The sequence below is a fragment of the Lepisma saccharinum genome, unplaced genomic scaffold (genome assembly GCF_977018435.1).
Source record: "Lepisma saccharinum unplaced genomic scaffold, izLepSacc3.1 HAP1_SCAFFOLD_968, whole genome shotgun sequence".
NCBI classification, from domain to species: domain Eukaryota; kingdom Metazoa; phylum Arthropoda; class Insecta; order Zygentoma; family Lepismatidae; genus Lepisma; species Lepisma saccharinum.
This window is the reverse complement of record NW_028143620.1, coordinates 7,864-26,179: the sequence shown is the minus strand read 5'-3', so window position 1 is coordinate 26,179 and position 18,316 is coordinate 7,864. Positions and strand designations below refer to the sequence as shown.

Genomic DNA, 18,316 nt, shown 5'->3' with positions numbered 1-18,316 from the left:
GAGAGATTAGTTCTGATTAGTTATTTGACGGAGAGAAGCGGTTTCAGGGCGAATTGAAAGTTTTACAGACGTTACCTTGAGCCCAAAAGAGCGGTTTCATGGGACAACACTGGAGAGAAAGACAGCCTCTTCACATCCACCACAAGCATTCATGGCATGTAGTAATGCAGTGTGTGAATTAACGGGGGGATGCCAGGGATTCCCCCCCTCAAGAATTTTCATCCCCGGAAGAAAGAAAATATTGTAATCACTGCCAGGGATGTTCTTATCCCCGCCAAAGGAAAAGGAATGGAAAGGATATTTAAACAATTTCTGAACTATGAATGAAACACCACTGAAAGAGTATTCGGGAAAACAGTTAAGTAACCTTTAAAATAATTGCACTCTACTTCGTATTTTTATATAACTCATTGTTTATTGTCGTTGTGTGCAAAGGTTTTACAAAAAGCTCTCAGGGTAACGCTGTTGCTCTATCGGTTGCCAAATAAACTACCGCCATGGCAAGAGATGATTTCTTCAGCTTTATTCGTTTGGAGGTACGGACATTCCATTTCTCGCCGCACACCGCCATTGAGTGGAACGTCCAAGAGATATTTGGGCATGTTTTCTCGGTGTGAATAGCTCTTTTTGTGTATGGGTTTTCTTAGAATGTAAAAATACATCATCAATTATAATCACTAAACTGAATAAGAACTTTCTTAGGATTATTAATAATTCCCACCCCCTTCTGACAATCACGGACTTCTTACATACCGGGTGGTTCAAAAGTCCTGGAACGGTCACAAATCGTGAGAAATACACATCGAATCTGAAAACTAAGAAATACGTGTTTAATAAGTGAAAGAAAGCTATTCAATGATATCACACTTGATTCCCCACCCTCGCCCCCTGGGGGTGGGGCGGGGGCAACTGTGAAATTTTAAATGGAAACCCCATTTTGTATCGTTGAATCGAAAAGAGGACTTCATTTCGAGTCCTACAAGCTATCAACCATTCTCCTAGCTTAATTAGGAACGGAGATATGGCGATTTTAAATTTTCGCATGGTAGACCCCCTTCCATATACTCTACTGAAAGGTCTTGACGTGCAGATTCCGAATCTGCTATCGCTTTCACTCTAGCTCAATTAGGGGCAGAGCGTCCTTTTGAATTTTTTGGGGGTTTTATGATTTTATTTTTATTTATTTATTTTTTATTATTATTATTAATTTTTTTTTTATTTGCGAAAATTTAAAATCGGCATATCTCCGTTCCTAATTGAGCTAGGAGGATGGTTGATAGCTTGTTGGACTCGGAATGAAGTCCTCTTTCCGATTCTACAATACAAATGGCGTTTCCATTTAAATTTCACAGTTACCTCCGCCCCACCCCCAGGGGGCGAGGGTGGGGAATCAAGTGTGATATCATTGAATAGCTTTCTTTCACTTATTAAACACGTACTTTTTCGTTTTCCGATTCGATGTGTATTTCTCACGATATGTGACCGTTCCGGGACTTTTGGACCACCCGATTTATATGTATAACAACATCAAAATTATATGAAGAGTTTAAAACATTTCTGAGAATGTTCAACCATCAAGGTAGAACATTAATATTTGTTAGCACATTTTCAATAATTTTATTTAATAATTCAATAGGGCTATTCCAGTATGTGATCATTTAATGTCCTAGGTACTTCGTACTGAAGGCAATAGTTCAGTTTACTAACATATACAACTTTGCATAAAAGGAAGAGCATCCCCTTCAAACCAAATTGTTTAATTCGCACCCTGTAATATGAAGTAGCTTTAGTTTGCTAACTATATAACGTACCCATATGGAAGTTCGGGTGCAAACAGGTTCTTGTGGCTTTCTCTCTACAACAGTCTGTATTCATTGATGAGGCCAAAAGTGGAGCTGGCATTTTCGTTCATCTAATACGCCCCAAATACTATACAGTATGGAGCTTCGTTTACTAAGACACTAATATACTCCACAGACACAAATCAGAAGATTGATTATTCCAACACTATTGGTCAGGCGCGTACCCAGGGGAGGGGCCATGGGGACCATGCCCCTTTCGAACCATGAAAAATTTAAATATGAACCTACAAAAAGCTACGATAATAGCATCTAGAATTTTTCAAACTTGTAAAAATTTCAATTTTGTCCTTGCATAAATGAATGTGTTTGTTGTGTAGAGAGGCACGTTACGTTGTCCAAATCCCTGCCTGGGCATAGTGAGTGTGTTCCTTCATCAATATCATCGCTCATCCTAACCGTCGCAATTAGACAAACTTGTCAGGAAAGCAATGCAAAACAACCTAGTTCAGTCAAACTCACAGCATTTTACGGCCTTCTCTTTGTTCCAAATTTTCGGATCTAACCCCCCCCCTTGTAAAAAACAAACCTTGGGGACGGGCCTTATAGCAACATATACTACTACTTGTGTAAGACACAAGTCGATTGTAGATTTCATCTTCATTATTATCCATTAACTTCGGGTAAATTGTTTAGAGCTCATGCAAAGAACATTTTCACAAATTTATGTTGTGGGAACAATTTTTTTTTCACACTTTCTTAAGGACACCTCAGTGTAGACGAGAACAAGAACTACTGTACAATCAAGAAGGAAGCCTGGGGCATCATCTTCGACATGTTTCTTGTAGAGCTACGTGCAAGAATTCATTTCTGGCTGCAAGAGTCATTACTTTCCTTACCACTGAATCCGAGCACGAATCTTGCAGTAATAACTGACATTTTCAGTCACTTTCCTTTGCTGACGGCTTGTAAAAAGAACATTTTTATTCTTCTGAGGTCATTTTGTGGGGGGCATCTTTAAGTTACACTCAAGCAAGAAACAAGTTTCATATTCTCAAAATTCATTTTCAGTCAAATTCTTGCAAAGTTTGTAGGCAAAGGCAGGCAATGAGCAGTAAATAATAAGATAGTATGAAGATAGGCACTTAAAAAAGCATAAAATAAAATGCGGACCCAAATTGTCAGTAAACATGAATATTTTTCTCAGTCAGTTAGACACTTATTGACTTGAAGGTTTAGCATTCTATTGTAATTTTCTTGATTTTTTATTGGGTTTCTGATTCCTTGGACAATGATGCTGAAATTAAAATTAAATTAAATTGATGAAGGAACACGCACAAAACAAAAGATAAAGAAAGCGAAAAATAAGCATTTTTAGACAAAAGTAGACATTGAACTTGAAAATAAGAATTAATAGGCACTATAAAATGCGTCAATCCAGAAATCGTGAAATGAATTTTAACATTAAAATCTATGTTTTACTAACTCCTTGGTTTTATTAAAGAATAATTTAAAGTTGCTTTTTTCAAATATCTGTTATGTTATTGTTTAATGAAATTGTACAGAAATACAGAGAATTTTACATTGATTAGGTTTTTTCATTCCATTTCTAATTCAATCTTAGAATGTTTTCATTGTGGATATTATTATATATCCTTAGACTATAAAGACACAGCAGCAGATATTTATCTTAAAACAATTAATCATTTAATACATTTTATTGTTTCATTGCAAGTAAATGATGATGGATTGAAAAAATAACGGTTTTCTAAATTTTTACAAAGGAATATTACATGAAGAGTATGTTAAAAAACACAGAGCATTTAAATTGCAAAAAACTCGAAATTACATCTATAAAATACAAGTACAGTCAGAAATTATTGGATGAAACAGTGATTTTACATGATATAATTTTCATCCAGCTCACAAAAGACATCTCTAAGGCGGAAGGCTAGCTCGTTGTTCCTGAACATTCGACCAAGCCTTTCTTTGTTGGGATTTTTTACATCAGCTTCAGTTATTGAATCCAAATCTGGAGTGTCTTCCTTTTTTGTCATCATTACGGGAAGGACGACGCACGCCGTGGTGAATGCAAAGAGGGTTTTCCTTTTGATTTCCCGTTGCAGAGCTTCGAAGGTGAACTCACCCACCTGTGCTCCCAGTGCTTCCACTGTTCGAGCAAAGTTGCTGTAATATAACTCCAGCAGCTCTTGTAGATGTTCACTTCTGACTTCCTTGGTCGTGCTGCTGTAGATGAAATTGACCAAGTCCAAGGCTGGTGAGGCGTAGCGTACTATCTGGAAGTCAAGAAGCTTTACGTCCTTAGGAACCTCCGTACCTGCTTTGGTTTCGTATGAAAATAGGAGATTGTTGAGCCAGAAGTCGCCGTGCAAGATAACTGACAAAGGTTCTTCCGGCACGAACAACTCCACCAGGCGATCAAAGACTTTTCCCTTCAGACTTTCAAACTTTTCAACCACGTTCTTGCAGCACGGAAACTGCTTGACGAGAGACATCGAGCTGTAAATCTGGTGCTGAAAGAAAGGCTCGTACATTTCTTTGCTTTGCTCACAGTACAGTGTTTCCTTGCACCAGCTTAACTTCTCTTTAAACTTCTCCGGATCTTGAACCTTCATGGCGTAAGAGAAGGCATGGAACTTCCCCAGCTCTGCAAACACCAATCGACAATGCTTATAATCGAGCCCCTTTAGCCTGTCCGCCATTTTGTACCCAAGAGGCCCCAAATCTTCCAGTACCAGACAGTCCCTCTGCTGATCCATAAGGGTGTAGTAGCATCGAGGAACACTACACAACATAGCTCTGCCTCCATGTTTCCTTTGAAGTCTCTCGAAGTCTGGAAATATTACTTCGTACATGTTTATTTCTTTAGTGAAGTAGCACATGGTATCGATTATTCTTTTCCTAACCTCGTTCCTTGGAACACACTTTATCACCAACTTGTATACCTTCTTTCTGTTGACCACCTCTGCTTCAGCTGTCGCTCTGTACACAATGCTGCCATAGTTATCACCTACGTCCGTACCTGGATAAACATCACACTTCTGGACTTCAAGGTTTGGATCTGCCAATCCATGTCTCAGCGCCGTTGTCAGGAACTTTTGGTCCAACCACGAGTGGTCATTGCTTGACATATTGGCATTCCTAAAATGAAAAAGAAGGAGAATTCTCCTTGGTAACGTAGTTGATTCTTTTTTTTTTTGCCAACCCAAATTACTTGAGCTAAAAAGCAAATGCAAATGTATATTTGTTATTAAACATCGCTTTTCGGCCACTTCTGGCTAATTGCAACGATTTGGATGATGATATGATGAAATTGATGGAGAGACACCCATAAAGAACACCCATGTCCAGGCCGTGTTCGAACTCGGACCCCTGGCGTCGTAGCGCGTTGTGCTAACCACCCCGCTACGGACAAAAGCAAATGGAATTAAGGAGAAGGGTTAAACACAAATTTGTCTCTGAATGAGTAACTCACGTGATTAGAAGAATCGACTCAATTCCCCTATATTGTGGAACCACAGGCAAAAGAGCCTGCGCAGACCCGCGACTCCTGTGCATCGTATCCCCGCTAAGAGGGGAGGGACAGGGTGGACCATGCTTCCTTTTGACCCGAGTTGAATCGATGGAGGGAAATGTGCGGGAAGACTTTTGGCCGAAGGTTATTTTCATTGTGGTCGTTCTGTGGTAGACTTAATAGTTAATAGTTAAAGTTGCAAAGTTGACGCAACCAAAACTTTGCCATAAATAAGATTTCCTGATTAGAACAAAATGAATTAAGATAAACTGATTTGTGACTATCAACAGTGCCTGTGCTCAGATCATAGCATATTAGGCAGGGTTTATGGACTTAGGTTGCGTCCACCCAACTTTTGTGGGGGATTTTTTTTTAGATGGAAATTTGACTTAATAAACAATACAACATTGGGCGGAAGTTGATTTTAATTTGTGAACGAATAGGGTACTAAGTATTATTTGGGGGAGGGGGAGGAAGGACAATATCCATCTCTTACACGTTATGCCTTACATTCTTGTGGGGAATTGAAGATTAAACTTTGGGGGTAAGGGCATATAACTCTTGAATCTGAGTGTTAAATTTTTAGATTTTCACGTTAATATTAGTTAGATGAGACTGAGCAGTAAATTCATTTTTTGAATATCACTTAGATTTTTTGGTGAATTCTGGTGTGGGGATTGATTATTACTTTAAGGGGGGGGGGACAATATCTTCTCTTCAATGTAAAGAGTAAGTCTAAAATTAGCATGGAGATTAAACATCGCCGCAACTTATGAAAGTTTTGACTACCTATAAAATTAATATTCTGGCTAGTTTGGAAAGAAAAAGATCAAAAAATGTTCTTGCTCGCTTTGCTGGCAAAAGTGCGTTACACAATACGTGTATGCAGTGGCGGCGATTAAGCTAGTTTTGCCAGTTTGGGCACCAAAATGGCCGCTACTCCGTATATGGCGTTTTGAGGAGGTAAGTAAATTATTTTAATGGTGTTGTTCTATTAGAAATGTTATTGTATTGTCGATTCCCTGCATGCTGTAATAATTGTACAAAGTGTACTGCATAGTAATAGACTGGGACAATTTTCGAAAATTCTGACTGTAGGAAGCATTTTTGAGGAAAAGCCGGCAAACAACATTTTCTGAATGTATTTGATGTGCTGATTACGAATATTTTGTTTGCCACTCTCGATTTTGGTGTTATATGCTTCAAATCGCTAAAAAACAAAATGGCGGCCATACAAGATGAGCTCCAAATAACTTTTGAAGGAACAGAAACAAAATAGTAATCTTGGTGTCAAACTTTATGTTTTTGGGTATGCTGAATCCAAATATTATGTTTTGTAATCTGAAATTTGAAGCTATTTGCTCCAAATTGCTAAAAACAAAATGGCGGCAATACGAAATGAGGTCCTAATAACTTTTGAAAGAGCAGAAAGAAAATAGTGATCTTGGTGTCAAACATTATGTTTTTGGGTATGCTGAATCCAAATATTATGTTTTCTAATCTGAAATTTTAAGCTATGTGCTCCTAATCGCTAAAAAGACAAAATGGCGGCAATACGAAATGAGGTCCTAATAACTTTTGAGTGAGCAGAAAGAAAATAGTGATCTTGGTGTCAAACATTATGTATTTTGGTATGCTGAATCCAAATATTATGTTTTCTAATCTGAAAGTTTAAGCTATGTGCTGCAAATCGCTAAAAAACAAAATGGCGGCAATACGAAATGAGGTCCTAATAACTTTTGAAGGAGCAGAAACAAAATAGTGATCTTGGTGTCAAACATTATGTTTTTGGGTACTATGCTGATTCCAAATATTATGTTTTCTAATCTGAAATTTTAAGCTGTTTGTTCCAAATCGCTAAAAAACAAAATGCCGGCTACGTGCATCCATGCAATGTTTCGTATCCATACTTTTGAACTAGGAATAAAACAGTGTAACAGTAGGTTTTTAATACAGAAAAAAGTATAGAACATTTCTGAAGTAAAGATGCAAAATTATAATATTATTCAAAGCATAAGACCATATTGAAATATTAACAGTACCAGTGTATGATAAATCCGCACGTTATCCTTTTTCAACCTTATTTTGCCTACAAAAATAGTATAATAGTTATCTAGTCACGGATATTCATGCACTCCTTAGTGCCAGTATCTGTACATTTGCAAGCTGCAGTACATACAAGCTGGCCTTTCCTGCAGGAACATGTAGCGGATATACAACCACCCAAACATCCACAGGTGACAATGTCGTAGCAGGATTGTGGAATTGGTGGCAGCGATTGAAGTTTTGGAACGAGCTGTCCATCAACCATTTTTCATCCAAAGATAGTAGGTGGTGGTAACACAGGTTTTGGTATGACCGACTACCTCCACACCATGGCTAGATAGTGGACCCGTTGTACATGTAACCGTAGAGCATCGGTAGTGGGGGGGGGGGGGGTGGGGGGCAGTGCTTGTGGTGTTTTTCCTTTGCTGAATAGCTTTACTCTGGCTTCATCACAGCTGCTTGCATCCGGAACACCATACAACTTGCATGAACTTCTCTGCCTTGTGTGCTGTTTCTTGTTTCAATTCGTCAACACCAAGATTTAGTAGTGTTAAATATTTTCCATACTGTCTTCTTACTGATCCCAGCAATGTAGGATGCTGTGTCGCATCCTGTTATGGCGTGGAATGGGATGAGAGTTTCGAAGACAGGATCCGTAAATGAAAGCTTCTGCCTGACTTCATGTACTGGAATGTATGTTCCTGCTCGCAACCACAATTTCGTACATCTAATCTACCTATTGCACTAATATATCTATCTGCATCACGTGCTGAGACAACAATGTTATCAGCACCAGAATTAAGACAGTGAACTATAATACGCGTGTCCGCCTCTTCGTGGTTTGCCTGCAATCCTTCAATAGACAAATCACGATTGTTTGTTCGTACGTCATCCTCCTTGTGAAATCCACCGGAAACCACAAATATTTTGTCTTCAGGAGCATTGTTGATCAAATGATGAGAGAGAAAACAGGCCAAATCTTTTTTATTCTCTGAGTTAGCAAGAAAGTCACCGAATTTGTTGGGGATTGGCACGGATACATTTTCTATTACTTTTCTTACTAAATGAGCATGTTTCAAGCGCCTATCCCTTGTTCCAGCCTTGTTTGAAGTTACGTTATACCGATCAAAGGTGACATAAATACTCTTAAAGCTTCTTCCCATAGAAACAACAAGGTTACGAAATGCATCTGCCAGTTCACCAAAGTTTAAAAACTCCTGATGGCTTTCCAAGTGCAACAACTAATGCTTGACCATCTATTATAAGTCATGACGCAGACGGAATTGATATATCAGGTGGACAAATTACATCCTTGGTCATCACATCAGATAGAATGGCTTTGTTTCCTGTTATCAGACTTCCGTTTGTGTTGGCAAGGGAGATTGGAATTGGCATTAGTTTATGACACAAAATGCGATTTAGATTCACATTACGACCTGCCTCATAGGCAGTTACGAGGCGCTGGAGAATATTCCTGTCAGTTTTCAAAATGGTTTCCTTGCCACTTACTACCAATTTAACTTCATAGAGGGACTTAAAGGTCTTTGCATTTGACTTATGTAGAGGATCACTTAACTTGACTTGTGTGTGACTTTTACCAGGGGCCATCGTCCTTTCCTTCACGAAGGTGTCTAGCTTTACCTGGCCCAGTGTTTCAGCTTTCAGGAGAGTATCTTGAATATCTGAAGTAGCTATCCTTTGTTTGTGGCAATGTTCTGGAGGAACTGATAAGAAACATCTTAAGATGATGGCTCATAGGTGCAGGTCTTTTCAAATTTATAAGTGGATCCATGGTTCTATGTTTCTATCATTCTGAGATAAAGTAAAAAAATAAAAATATATATTATACGTTTAGTCATTTTTGTGGTTCTTTTGTTTAAAAAGGAGGAAAAAAACAACAACAATTTTAAAAAATGTCAGATTAGAAAACATAATATTAGGATTCTTCATACCCAAAAACATAATATTTGACACCAAGATCACTATTTTCTTTCTGCTCCTTCAAAAGTTATTTGGAGCTCATTTCGTATGGCCACCATTTTGTTTTTTAGCGATTTGGATCACATAGCTTAAAATTTCAGATTAGAAAACATAATATTTGGATTCAGCATACCCAAAAACATAATGTTTGACACCAAGATCACTATTTTCTTTCTGCTCCTTCAAAAGTTATTTTGAGCTCATTTCGTATGGCCGCCATTTTGTTTCTTTAGCGATTTGGAGCAAATAGCTTCAAATTTCAGATTAGAAAACATAATATTTGGATTCAGCACACTCAAAAGCATAATGTTTGACACCAAGATCACTATTTTCTTTCTGCTCTTTCAAAAGTTATTTTGAGCTCATTTCGTATGGCCGCCATTTTGTTTTTTAGCGATTTGAAGCACATAACATCAAAATCGAGAGTGGCAAACAAAATATTCGTAATCAGCACATCAATTACATTCAGAAAATGTTATTTGCCGACTTTTCCTCAAAAATGCTTCCTACACTTTTTACAGCCACATTTCTGAGAATTTGCACCAGGCTATAACACATTCTAAATATCAAACTCGCATTTCTAACTTCTTCCTCCCCGATGACGCAGTGGTATTGTCGTCGCCTTGTAATCAAGGGGTCCTGGGTTCGATACCCGGTGGAGGCACATAGTGGTTCGGATCCCACTTTAAACAGTAGGTCCAGTCCCGATTAGCCTTACTGTGCATAAAGTGGACTTAAAACACCAAATCAATCAATCAAGCATTTCTAACTTCTTGTCACAGGAAAATTTTACTTTAGCAAGTGAAATTTGCACTTAACATAAATTCTATGTAATTGTTGTTATTAATTACAAAAATGATAATATTTATCCCAAGTAGAAGGGGCACCTTATCGCCCCGACCTTAGAAATTTCTGGCTAAGCCTTTTGATGCCTCGTGAAGCAACAAAATGAATCGGTTACGAGAAGAAACTAGTTTTTGGTTAACAGGCAACTACAGCACGAATATTTAGTGTGCCCAGCTTGAAATTTCTATTTTGAAGTTGAAAACAGTTTGTGTTAAACAGTCAAATTTTTATTTTAGAAATCTTATTCTCCGTCTGTGATGAACAGTGTTTAAACGCACGTGTGTAATTTACTTTCTAACAAGTCAGTATTACTTAAGTATTTATCCAATCAAAGTACTTGGATAATTTATTTTTTTAAAAATGGAAACAAATTATCAACATTCAAATAAAAATCAATTACTGCGTATTTATTCAAAATATATTTTGGGGAGTTTATGATAAAACAATTTTTTTTGGGGGGGGGATTTTGATGAACGAATTTGAGGGGGGATCCGTGCATGGCATTGGGGGATGTGTGTCCCAGACATTAGGAATAAATTAAACGCCGAAAATATGATATTAGAGATTCTGATATGTGCGTATGTATGTATGCAACTGTGTGCGCGCGCGCTTCTGCTAAATAATGTTTCCCGGTGCAATTACGGTTTTCTATGTTTTTCTGATCACATAAACGCTGTTGGAAGAGAGGAGGTAGCTCCCAATGTTTATAAACTCGTCGAAGATTAGATAAAAAAGGTTTTCGCTTTGTAATAAGGCTGAATGTCATCGCTAAACGCAAATGATTTGTGCGTGCAGAACTAAAACATGTGTGTATGTCGGTCTCCGTGGGGAGCGACCAGTGTTAAGCAGCACAAAACTACATATCAGAGGTTCGAACCTTGTATATAGCATGGGTTGTGTCTGTCACGTAATTCATAAGTTCATAATCATCTCAATGTCACAATTGGCCTCTTATTTTCGACAGCAAACTGACTTTTAGTCTCCATAAAGATGAAATAACTTAAAAAGCCATGAAAACTCTTGGATTAATTTACAGACTTATAGACAAAATATTTCTGCCCTCCCAAAGCTTCTTTACAACGTACTTTGTACCTATTCTTCAATATGATTTCTGGATTTGGTCTATGGCCTGTGTAAGCAATATCAAGAGAACAGACAAAGTAGTACACTTCTTAATCAGAATAGTTAACATAAATTTAGATCTAACATTTCATTTCAAAATCATGAATGGACTACTTTGCACTACCGAACTCTTGCCACTTCTTCATATCCGAATCCCACGTACCAACAGCACATGCCGACCTCTGTGTCGCAGTGCATAGCACAGGGGTTCGAATCTCGGCTTGGACATGGGTGTTCTTTGTGAGTGCTCCTTCATCAATTTCATCCTATCGTTACTTATCCTCATCTTTACTATTAGCCAAAAGTGGCAGAAGAGCGAAGTAAAATAAGCCAAATCAATCAAGAGCAAATGTTTTAGTTTATTTTACTTCGCCTTTTGTGCCGCTTTTGGCTAATTTGCAAAGATGGAGATGATTGATGACATGATGAAATTGATGAATGGACACTCACAAACATCCATGCCCAGGCCAGGATTCGAACCCGGGATCCCTGGTGTCGTATAACGATGTGCTAACCACAATGACTATTCTCACCAGGTTGTGAGGCTAGCTTTTGAGCTATTTTCACCAGATTTTAAACTGTATGTGCATGATCTGCAACCTGGCCTGGCCTGCTACACGTTGTTGATGTGGATGAAGCTTATGTTGGTGTGCATTTATTTTCGTGCAGTAGACAAGTACTTCTTTTTTGCACATCATGGAGTTGAAAAACACTGCAAGGTGTTCTGATGTAGACTGGTGCTGTTAATATGTCACATGACATACGTAAGTACGAAGGGATATTATATTACCTTCCTAAATGCTTTCGTTGTTAGGTTAGGCAGGTCAGGTTTAGGGTTTTTAGCATTTAAATTACTTCGGTAAATACTCTCCAACAACTGGTCATGCAATTTCTGGTCTTCAGCACTAACTGCTATTCTCACTACCTGGTGATAATAGTGTTAATATAATAAGATAAAATACAATGTTATGTTATGATTCATGTTATTAGTTTGCTAGTGAAAATAGCCCTACATTCTGTTCTCAGCACCTGGTGAAAATAGTCCCACATGCTATTCTCAGCACCTGGTGAAAATAGCCCTACATGCTATTCTCAGCACCTGGTGAAAATGGCCCTACATGCTATTCTCAGCACCTGGTGAAAATAGCCCTACATGCTATTCTCAGCACCTGGTGAAAATAGACCTACATGCTATTCTCAGCACCTGGTGAAAATAGCCCTACATGCTATTCTCAGCACCTGGTGAAAATGGCCCTACATGCTATTCTCAGCACCTGGTGAAAATAGCCCTACATTCTATTCTCACCACCTGGTGAAAATAGCCCTACATTCTATTCTCACCACCTGGTGAAAATAGCCCCACATGCTATTCTCAGCGCATGGTGATAATAGCCCACATGCTATTCTCAGCACATGGTGACAATAGCTCGACATGCTGTTGTCAGCACCTGGTGAAAATAGCCCTACATGCTATTCTCAGCACCTGGTAATAATAGCCCTACATTCTATTCTCACCACCTGTTGAAAATAGCTCCACATGCTATTCTCAGCACCTGGTGAAAAGAGCCCTACATGCTATTCTCACCACCTGGTGAAAATAGACCCACATGCTATTCTCAGCACCTGGTGAAAAGAGTCACAGCCTTTAAAAAATACTATAAACATATTGTTGAAATTGTCATGTGCAAATTGTTCTCTTGGTTTTCACAAATTAGTAACTAATTCTAGAACTGCATCGTTTCCTGCAAGGTCATAAAAAATGGTATAGAACTACCAGTTTTCATTGTACACATATCTTAACAAAATAATGGTTCGTATGCATGCAATTCGATTCTTTTCACATAGGATGTAAGAAAAACAAGATGCTATGTTACTTCGCTTTTCCACATCTTGGGTTAGAACTGGGTGGGTGTTGAGACAAACACAATGATACAACCAGGGTTTCAACCTTGGGCCTCCACCTTCGAACTGAGTTATGATGACCAATTCGCCACGGACATCGGCAGACCAGATATATTCGATCGAGATATTAAGTATCCCATTATAGTAGAACCTATTGTTACTTCAGTTCAAGAAATTACATCCTTACACATGTGATAGTTTTCCATCAATCAGCAGTTGTCGAACAGATCGATTTTATAGTTAAGTGGAACTGACCAAGATATTGAATCTCACATCTACTTAATCACACACATCTGTTCAACTTGGTGAAGTCTCACATTTATAACTCGAATGATTCCGGATATGTCACAGCATTAAATATCCACCCACTTTTAACTTTCGATTGTTCGAGCCCTCAATAGACAGACGAACGGGTTAATCAAAGTAGTTCATATCCCGTTAAATTAGCATATGAGAGTAATTATGGTCACATTTCCTAGTTTTCGAGATATCGTGAGGTCACTTTTCATCGATTGTTGGTTATCAGCGCGCTATGACTCCAGGGGTTATGGGTTCGAATCCCGGACTGTGCATGGGTGGTCACTGTGAGTGTATTCTTATCAATTTCATCATATCATCACTCATCCTTATCTTCGCAAATTAGCCAAAGATGGCACAAAAGCGAAGTACAATAAAGCAAATCAATAATAATAATAATTTTCATCAATTTCATCATCACCCATCTTCATCGTCGCGATTAGCCAAAAGTAGCAGAAAAGGCAAGTAAAATAAACCTATAATTAATATTTTCCTCTCTACTTTCAAATATTTTTCTTGAATGAGGTGTGTATAATTTAATAACAAAATCAAATAACTATGAACTTGAGTATGTTAAATGTAAGAAACAAAAATATAGCAGTTTTGTAGGATTGTCATTCGTGTAGTGGCTCGAGTTGAAGTCTCTTCCAGGGTTACAACAATAATAAATTTGCAAGAAAGCAATAGTTTCTTAATTGGTTTGTAATAATAGTAGCGTTGTACAATTACATATTATGTCACGGTCTGATCACTCCTTGAAAGATTTCCGGCGGCGCCATGGTTCTCATGGACAGATTAAAATGAATGACAGCACTGAAAGAATAGTAACATTTATGAGAAACCTAACTCCACTATTGGAAGAACGTCCTGGTTCAAACTCCGTGAGCGACAGGCTAAACTAGACTACTTAAATACAACTATGGACTCTATTAAGAGCTCACCTTGAATAAAATTCCTGCTAACTACGTCCCCGACCTCCAAAACGAACACAATGTCCAGCTGCCTCACGTGATTGCTTTAGCTCCAAAGGTCTCCTGCGTCATCATTGCATCCAGCCTGTGAAATAACTCCCTAGGGCATCAGTTGCGTAATATCCGCTGTGAGCGCAGAATAAATCTTCGGGAGAGGAATTCCCTTCCTTGCTTCCAAATGTGAGCAAAAAGCAAATATCCTGATATTACGATATCTTCATTGTAAATAAATAGGCAGTGAAATGCATTTCAGTATCATTTCAAATTCTCGTAAGAACATCACACAAGGACATAAGAGTCGACCTTGGTGGCGTAATGATGGGGAATGGGGGAGAGGAGCAATTGCAACAGCCTCCTATCTGGGGTGATACATATTCGGAAATTTCTTCATTTTTTTTAAAAAATATATATATTTGGAGCTGTTTTTATAGTGCAACACTGATATATTCCATGGATACTGGCATATTCGTAATTTATGCGCCATTCCATTTAACGAACTGACGATATTAGACTTTGTATTCCTCTTATTTGATGTCGCTTTTTTCTACTTTTGGCTAATCGCGACGACGAGAATAAATGCAAATGCCCAGAAGTAAATGCAAATGGGCCTCCCCGATGGCACAGTGGTAGGCCTTGTTGCCTTATGGAGGTACACGTGGTTCGGATCCCACTTTAAACTGTAGGTCCAGTCCCGATTAGCCTTACTGTGCATAAAGTGGACTTAAAGCACCAAATCAACCAACCAACCGAGAAGTAAATACAAGTGCTCATAAGTAAATGCAAGTGCAAAACAAGCAAATTGAAGTAAATTCAAGTGAATTGAAGTAAAAGCAAGTCCATACATATAAATGTAAACTCTCATTGAAGTGATCGCAAGTGTATGCTAATAAGTGCAGGTGGCGAAGGAACACTCATAAGGTATAGTTAACCAGACCGGGTATTGAACCAGGAATCTTCTGTAACGAGAATTCTGCACAGCGAAGTTCAGCTCATCACTTGGGATGTATATGACAGTAAAAACATTTGAAATATTGCACGTGATTAAAAGTTGTCAGGGCTGGTCAATAGTGGAAAGGATCATTCACATCAAATTACCCTGGTCATCCCAGCCACCCTCACGTATTGCCTAGAAATTTTGTGTACTTGTAAACTTAAAAAAAAATTAAATAATGAAGGTATTTGAACACAACAAAAGTTTTAAAAGAGAACAGTAATATTCTTAAGACTAATAAATCATTGTTGGTCCTTGGTTTTGATTTTATCATCACTTTTTTTTAATTGGGGGTATAATTTATTTTTATTTACAGTTTTTCACGATAATTTATGATTTATTTTTATTGCCTTTCCTTTATCTTTGGCTTGATTAAGTTCTTGCTTAGCTGAGACAAATCGTACTCCTTTCCCCATGCAGACATACACTAAATAGATAAAAAGAATAAAATACATGAGGTCTTCAAAATATATCAAACCATACTCCGGAAGTTATCGTTAAATTTTTATGACTACAGTTGCATGATTCATAGTGGAGTTCACTACACTGATTGATATATAATTGGGTTTCAAATTCGAAAACTGTACCGTCGATACCACAATATATACGTATATTTGCTAGTTTGAATGTTTTAAGTCAACTTTATGCACAGATAGGCTAATCTGGACTGGACCTACAGTTTAAAGTGGGATCCGAACCACTGTTCAATCTGCCTCCACCCAATATAAACGTGTGTGTGTGTGTGTTTATATTGGGATATAGAATGTATGCATTTACCTGTTTAGAGGTTGGTGTCCGCTCCACCACATTGAGGGGAACGGTCACAACATAAGAAAGCAAATATATCCTCAAGACTTCCGTCTAGAAATAAATAATAATAATTATAATGAACGTCGGATACAAGGAGGTTCAGTAAGGCAGTGACTACTAAAAGAAGAAATCATTCAAATGGTCAGAAATTTCTAGGCACGTAACTGCGACAAGGCATACAATTACTGAAAATATGGCTATTTATAATAAATGAACGACTTACCTCAGAAATCGGTAACTAGTAATACGGACTGTCAAAGTAGGTGATGAATGTACTGCATTGGTCTTTACGTGGCAAAATGTCGAACAAGATGCATCTTGTAACAAGTAATTTTAAAATTTGCCACGAGATGGCTGCATCAATATCATACTGCTTTATCTATATGTCAGTATTCGAGCCTTCTTTGAAGGTCATGATTCCTGCTAGTTCATCGCATTACATAACTTCTTCCTAGCAAACAATGATGACGACATACAAACAGACGACATGTGCTCAAATTGCGGATATGAATTTAAACTCTCATCTTGAGATAATGTGATTGAGTACATTGACTGAGGAACGTGATGAAAATGCTAAATGGATCAATGGATGTGTTTTCTGTAAGTTATTTGTTCCCGTTAAATGTTGGGGAGGTCAAGGATCACTATGCTATGCTTCTATTAGGCCAAAAATTATCAAAAGAGGGACAGCTTAAAGTGTAGAAGGGTTCGATTTTGTGTCATCCTATTCGGGGATGCAATGATGAAATCACACCATTGATTTTTTAGGTGTTTCTATGGGCACATTAAGGGGATGAGGTGATTTCTTGATTGCCACAATGTGCAATAATCCTTGAAATAACATAAAGGTAAAAGGGGGATCGCCCCCGTGACGTCACCATCGATTAATATAATTGGTACCAGTAGTATCGGAACGCGCCAAGGCCTGTTTTCTCCATGGGTGGTCTTTTATTTGCATATAATTAAGAACTAATTTGCATAATATGAATAAATTTGCATATCATTAGAATACTTTACATTTATGTATTTGCATGTTTATAACTTTTATGAATATATAATTATTTATTTTATGAAAAATATGTATATAGAAGGTAATTAGAGGTACTAAACGCTATGCATATGTTTTTATATTCATTACTGCAAAGTATGTAACGTATCAATCGATAATATTAATGTTTATAATATTGAAAATAAGTTTTCTATGGTTTATGAACCGCTATGAACGGTGGTAATGGGTGTAGGTACAGGTTCAATTACGATTGGGGACGGTCCCGGTGCTCGAACCCGCGATATGTAATATTATTAATTAGTACTATGTAATAATGTATGTTATTATGGTATGAAAGACGATGATCTCAGACGCCAGACAGGAGACTGTGAACTCCGCAGGTAGAGGAGAAAGGAATTTGGGGGAAGAGCGGTCAAGGTCAAATGACGTCAGAACGTCAGAACAAAGGAAGAAGCTGATTCACCAATCAGAGAACGCGTCGGTAGATTTTCAGAACCGGTTTTTTCAAGGTTAACCAGTACGCAAGAACAGGGGAAAGCTATGCAATACTGTAGGGCAGGGGAGGTATTCAACCAGACAACAAAGGATGTCTGAGAATGCGCAGCAAGGGTCAAATCTCTGAAGCTATGCGGTTTCCGCCGCCAATTAATATTCCGCTCAGGTTTGCCTCCAAGGCACAGGACGCTTTAGCGCAGGTTTTTTTTTATCTGTACTATGAAGAAGGGAGAGCTATTAGGGACGGGGCCTACAGTTTTCACCATTTTCTTTTATCACGGGGTAACGAACCTAGGACCCTTTGATTATTGATTTAGGTAGTAAATGTATGTTACTGTGTGCTATTTAACTTAATTTTGAGTTTATTTTTTACCAAACTTTGACTTTATGTCAAACATTTTCACAGCTTATCCTTATTTTTACCAAAATAACACTATTTGTACTATTCAGGCAACACTTTTATTAAATTTTGGACTCACAAAGACATTTTTTTCAACGTTTAACTTATTATTT

At 37.9% G+C, this 18,316-nt stretch overlaps 1 protein-coding gene across 2 annotated transcripts; it reads right to left on the bottom strand.

Moving 5' to 3' along the window:
- Window positions 1-3,338: 3,338 nt before the first annotated feature.
- Window positions 3,339-16,639, bottom strand: LOC145983449 (uncharacterized). Of its 2 annotated transcripts, none has more exons than XM_083116554.1 (2): window positions 16,523-16,639; window positions 3,339-4,961 (listed from the first exon to the last, which is right to left on the bottom strand). In XM_083116554.1, the coding sequence occupies exon 2, from the start codon at window positions 4,949-4,951 to the stop codon at window positions 3,698-3,700; it is 1,254 nt and encodes a 417-aa protein (XP_082972680.1). In that variant the 5' UTR covers window positions 4,952-4,961; window positions 16,523-16,639; the 3' UTR covers window positions 3,339-3,697. The 2 variants fall into 2 exon arrangements, with proteins under 2 accessions (XP_082972680.1, XP_082972679.1); XM_083116553.1 differs by lacking the exon at window positions 16,523-16,639 and adding an exon at window positions 14,469-14,604.
- Between the last annotated feature and the right edge of the window lie 1,677 nt (window positions 16,640-18,316).

Excerpts from the sequence above, each read along its gene's own strand:
- LOC145983449 (XM_083116554.1), bottom strand. The coding sequence starts at position 4,951 with ATGTCAAGCAATGACCACTCGTGGTTGGACCAAAAGTTCCTGACAACG.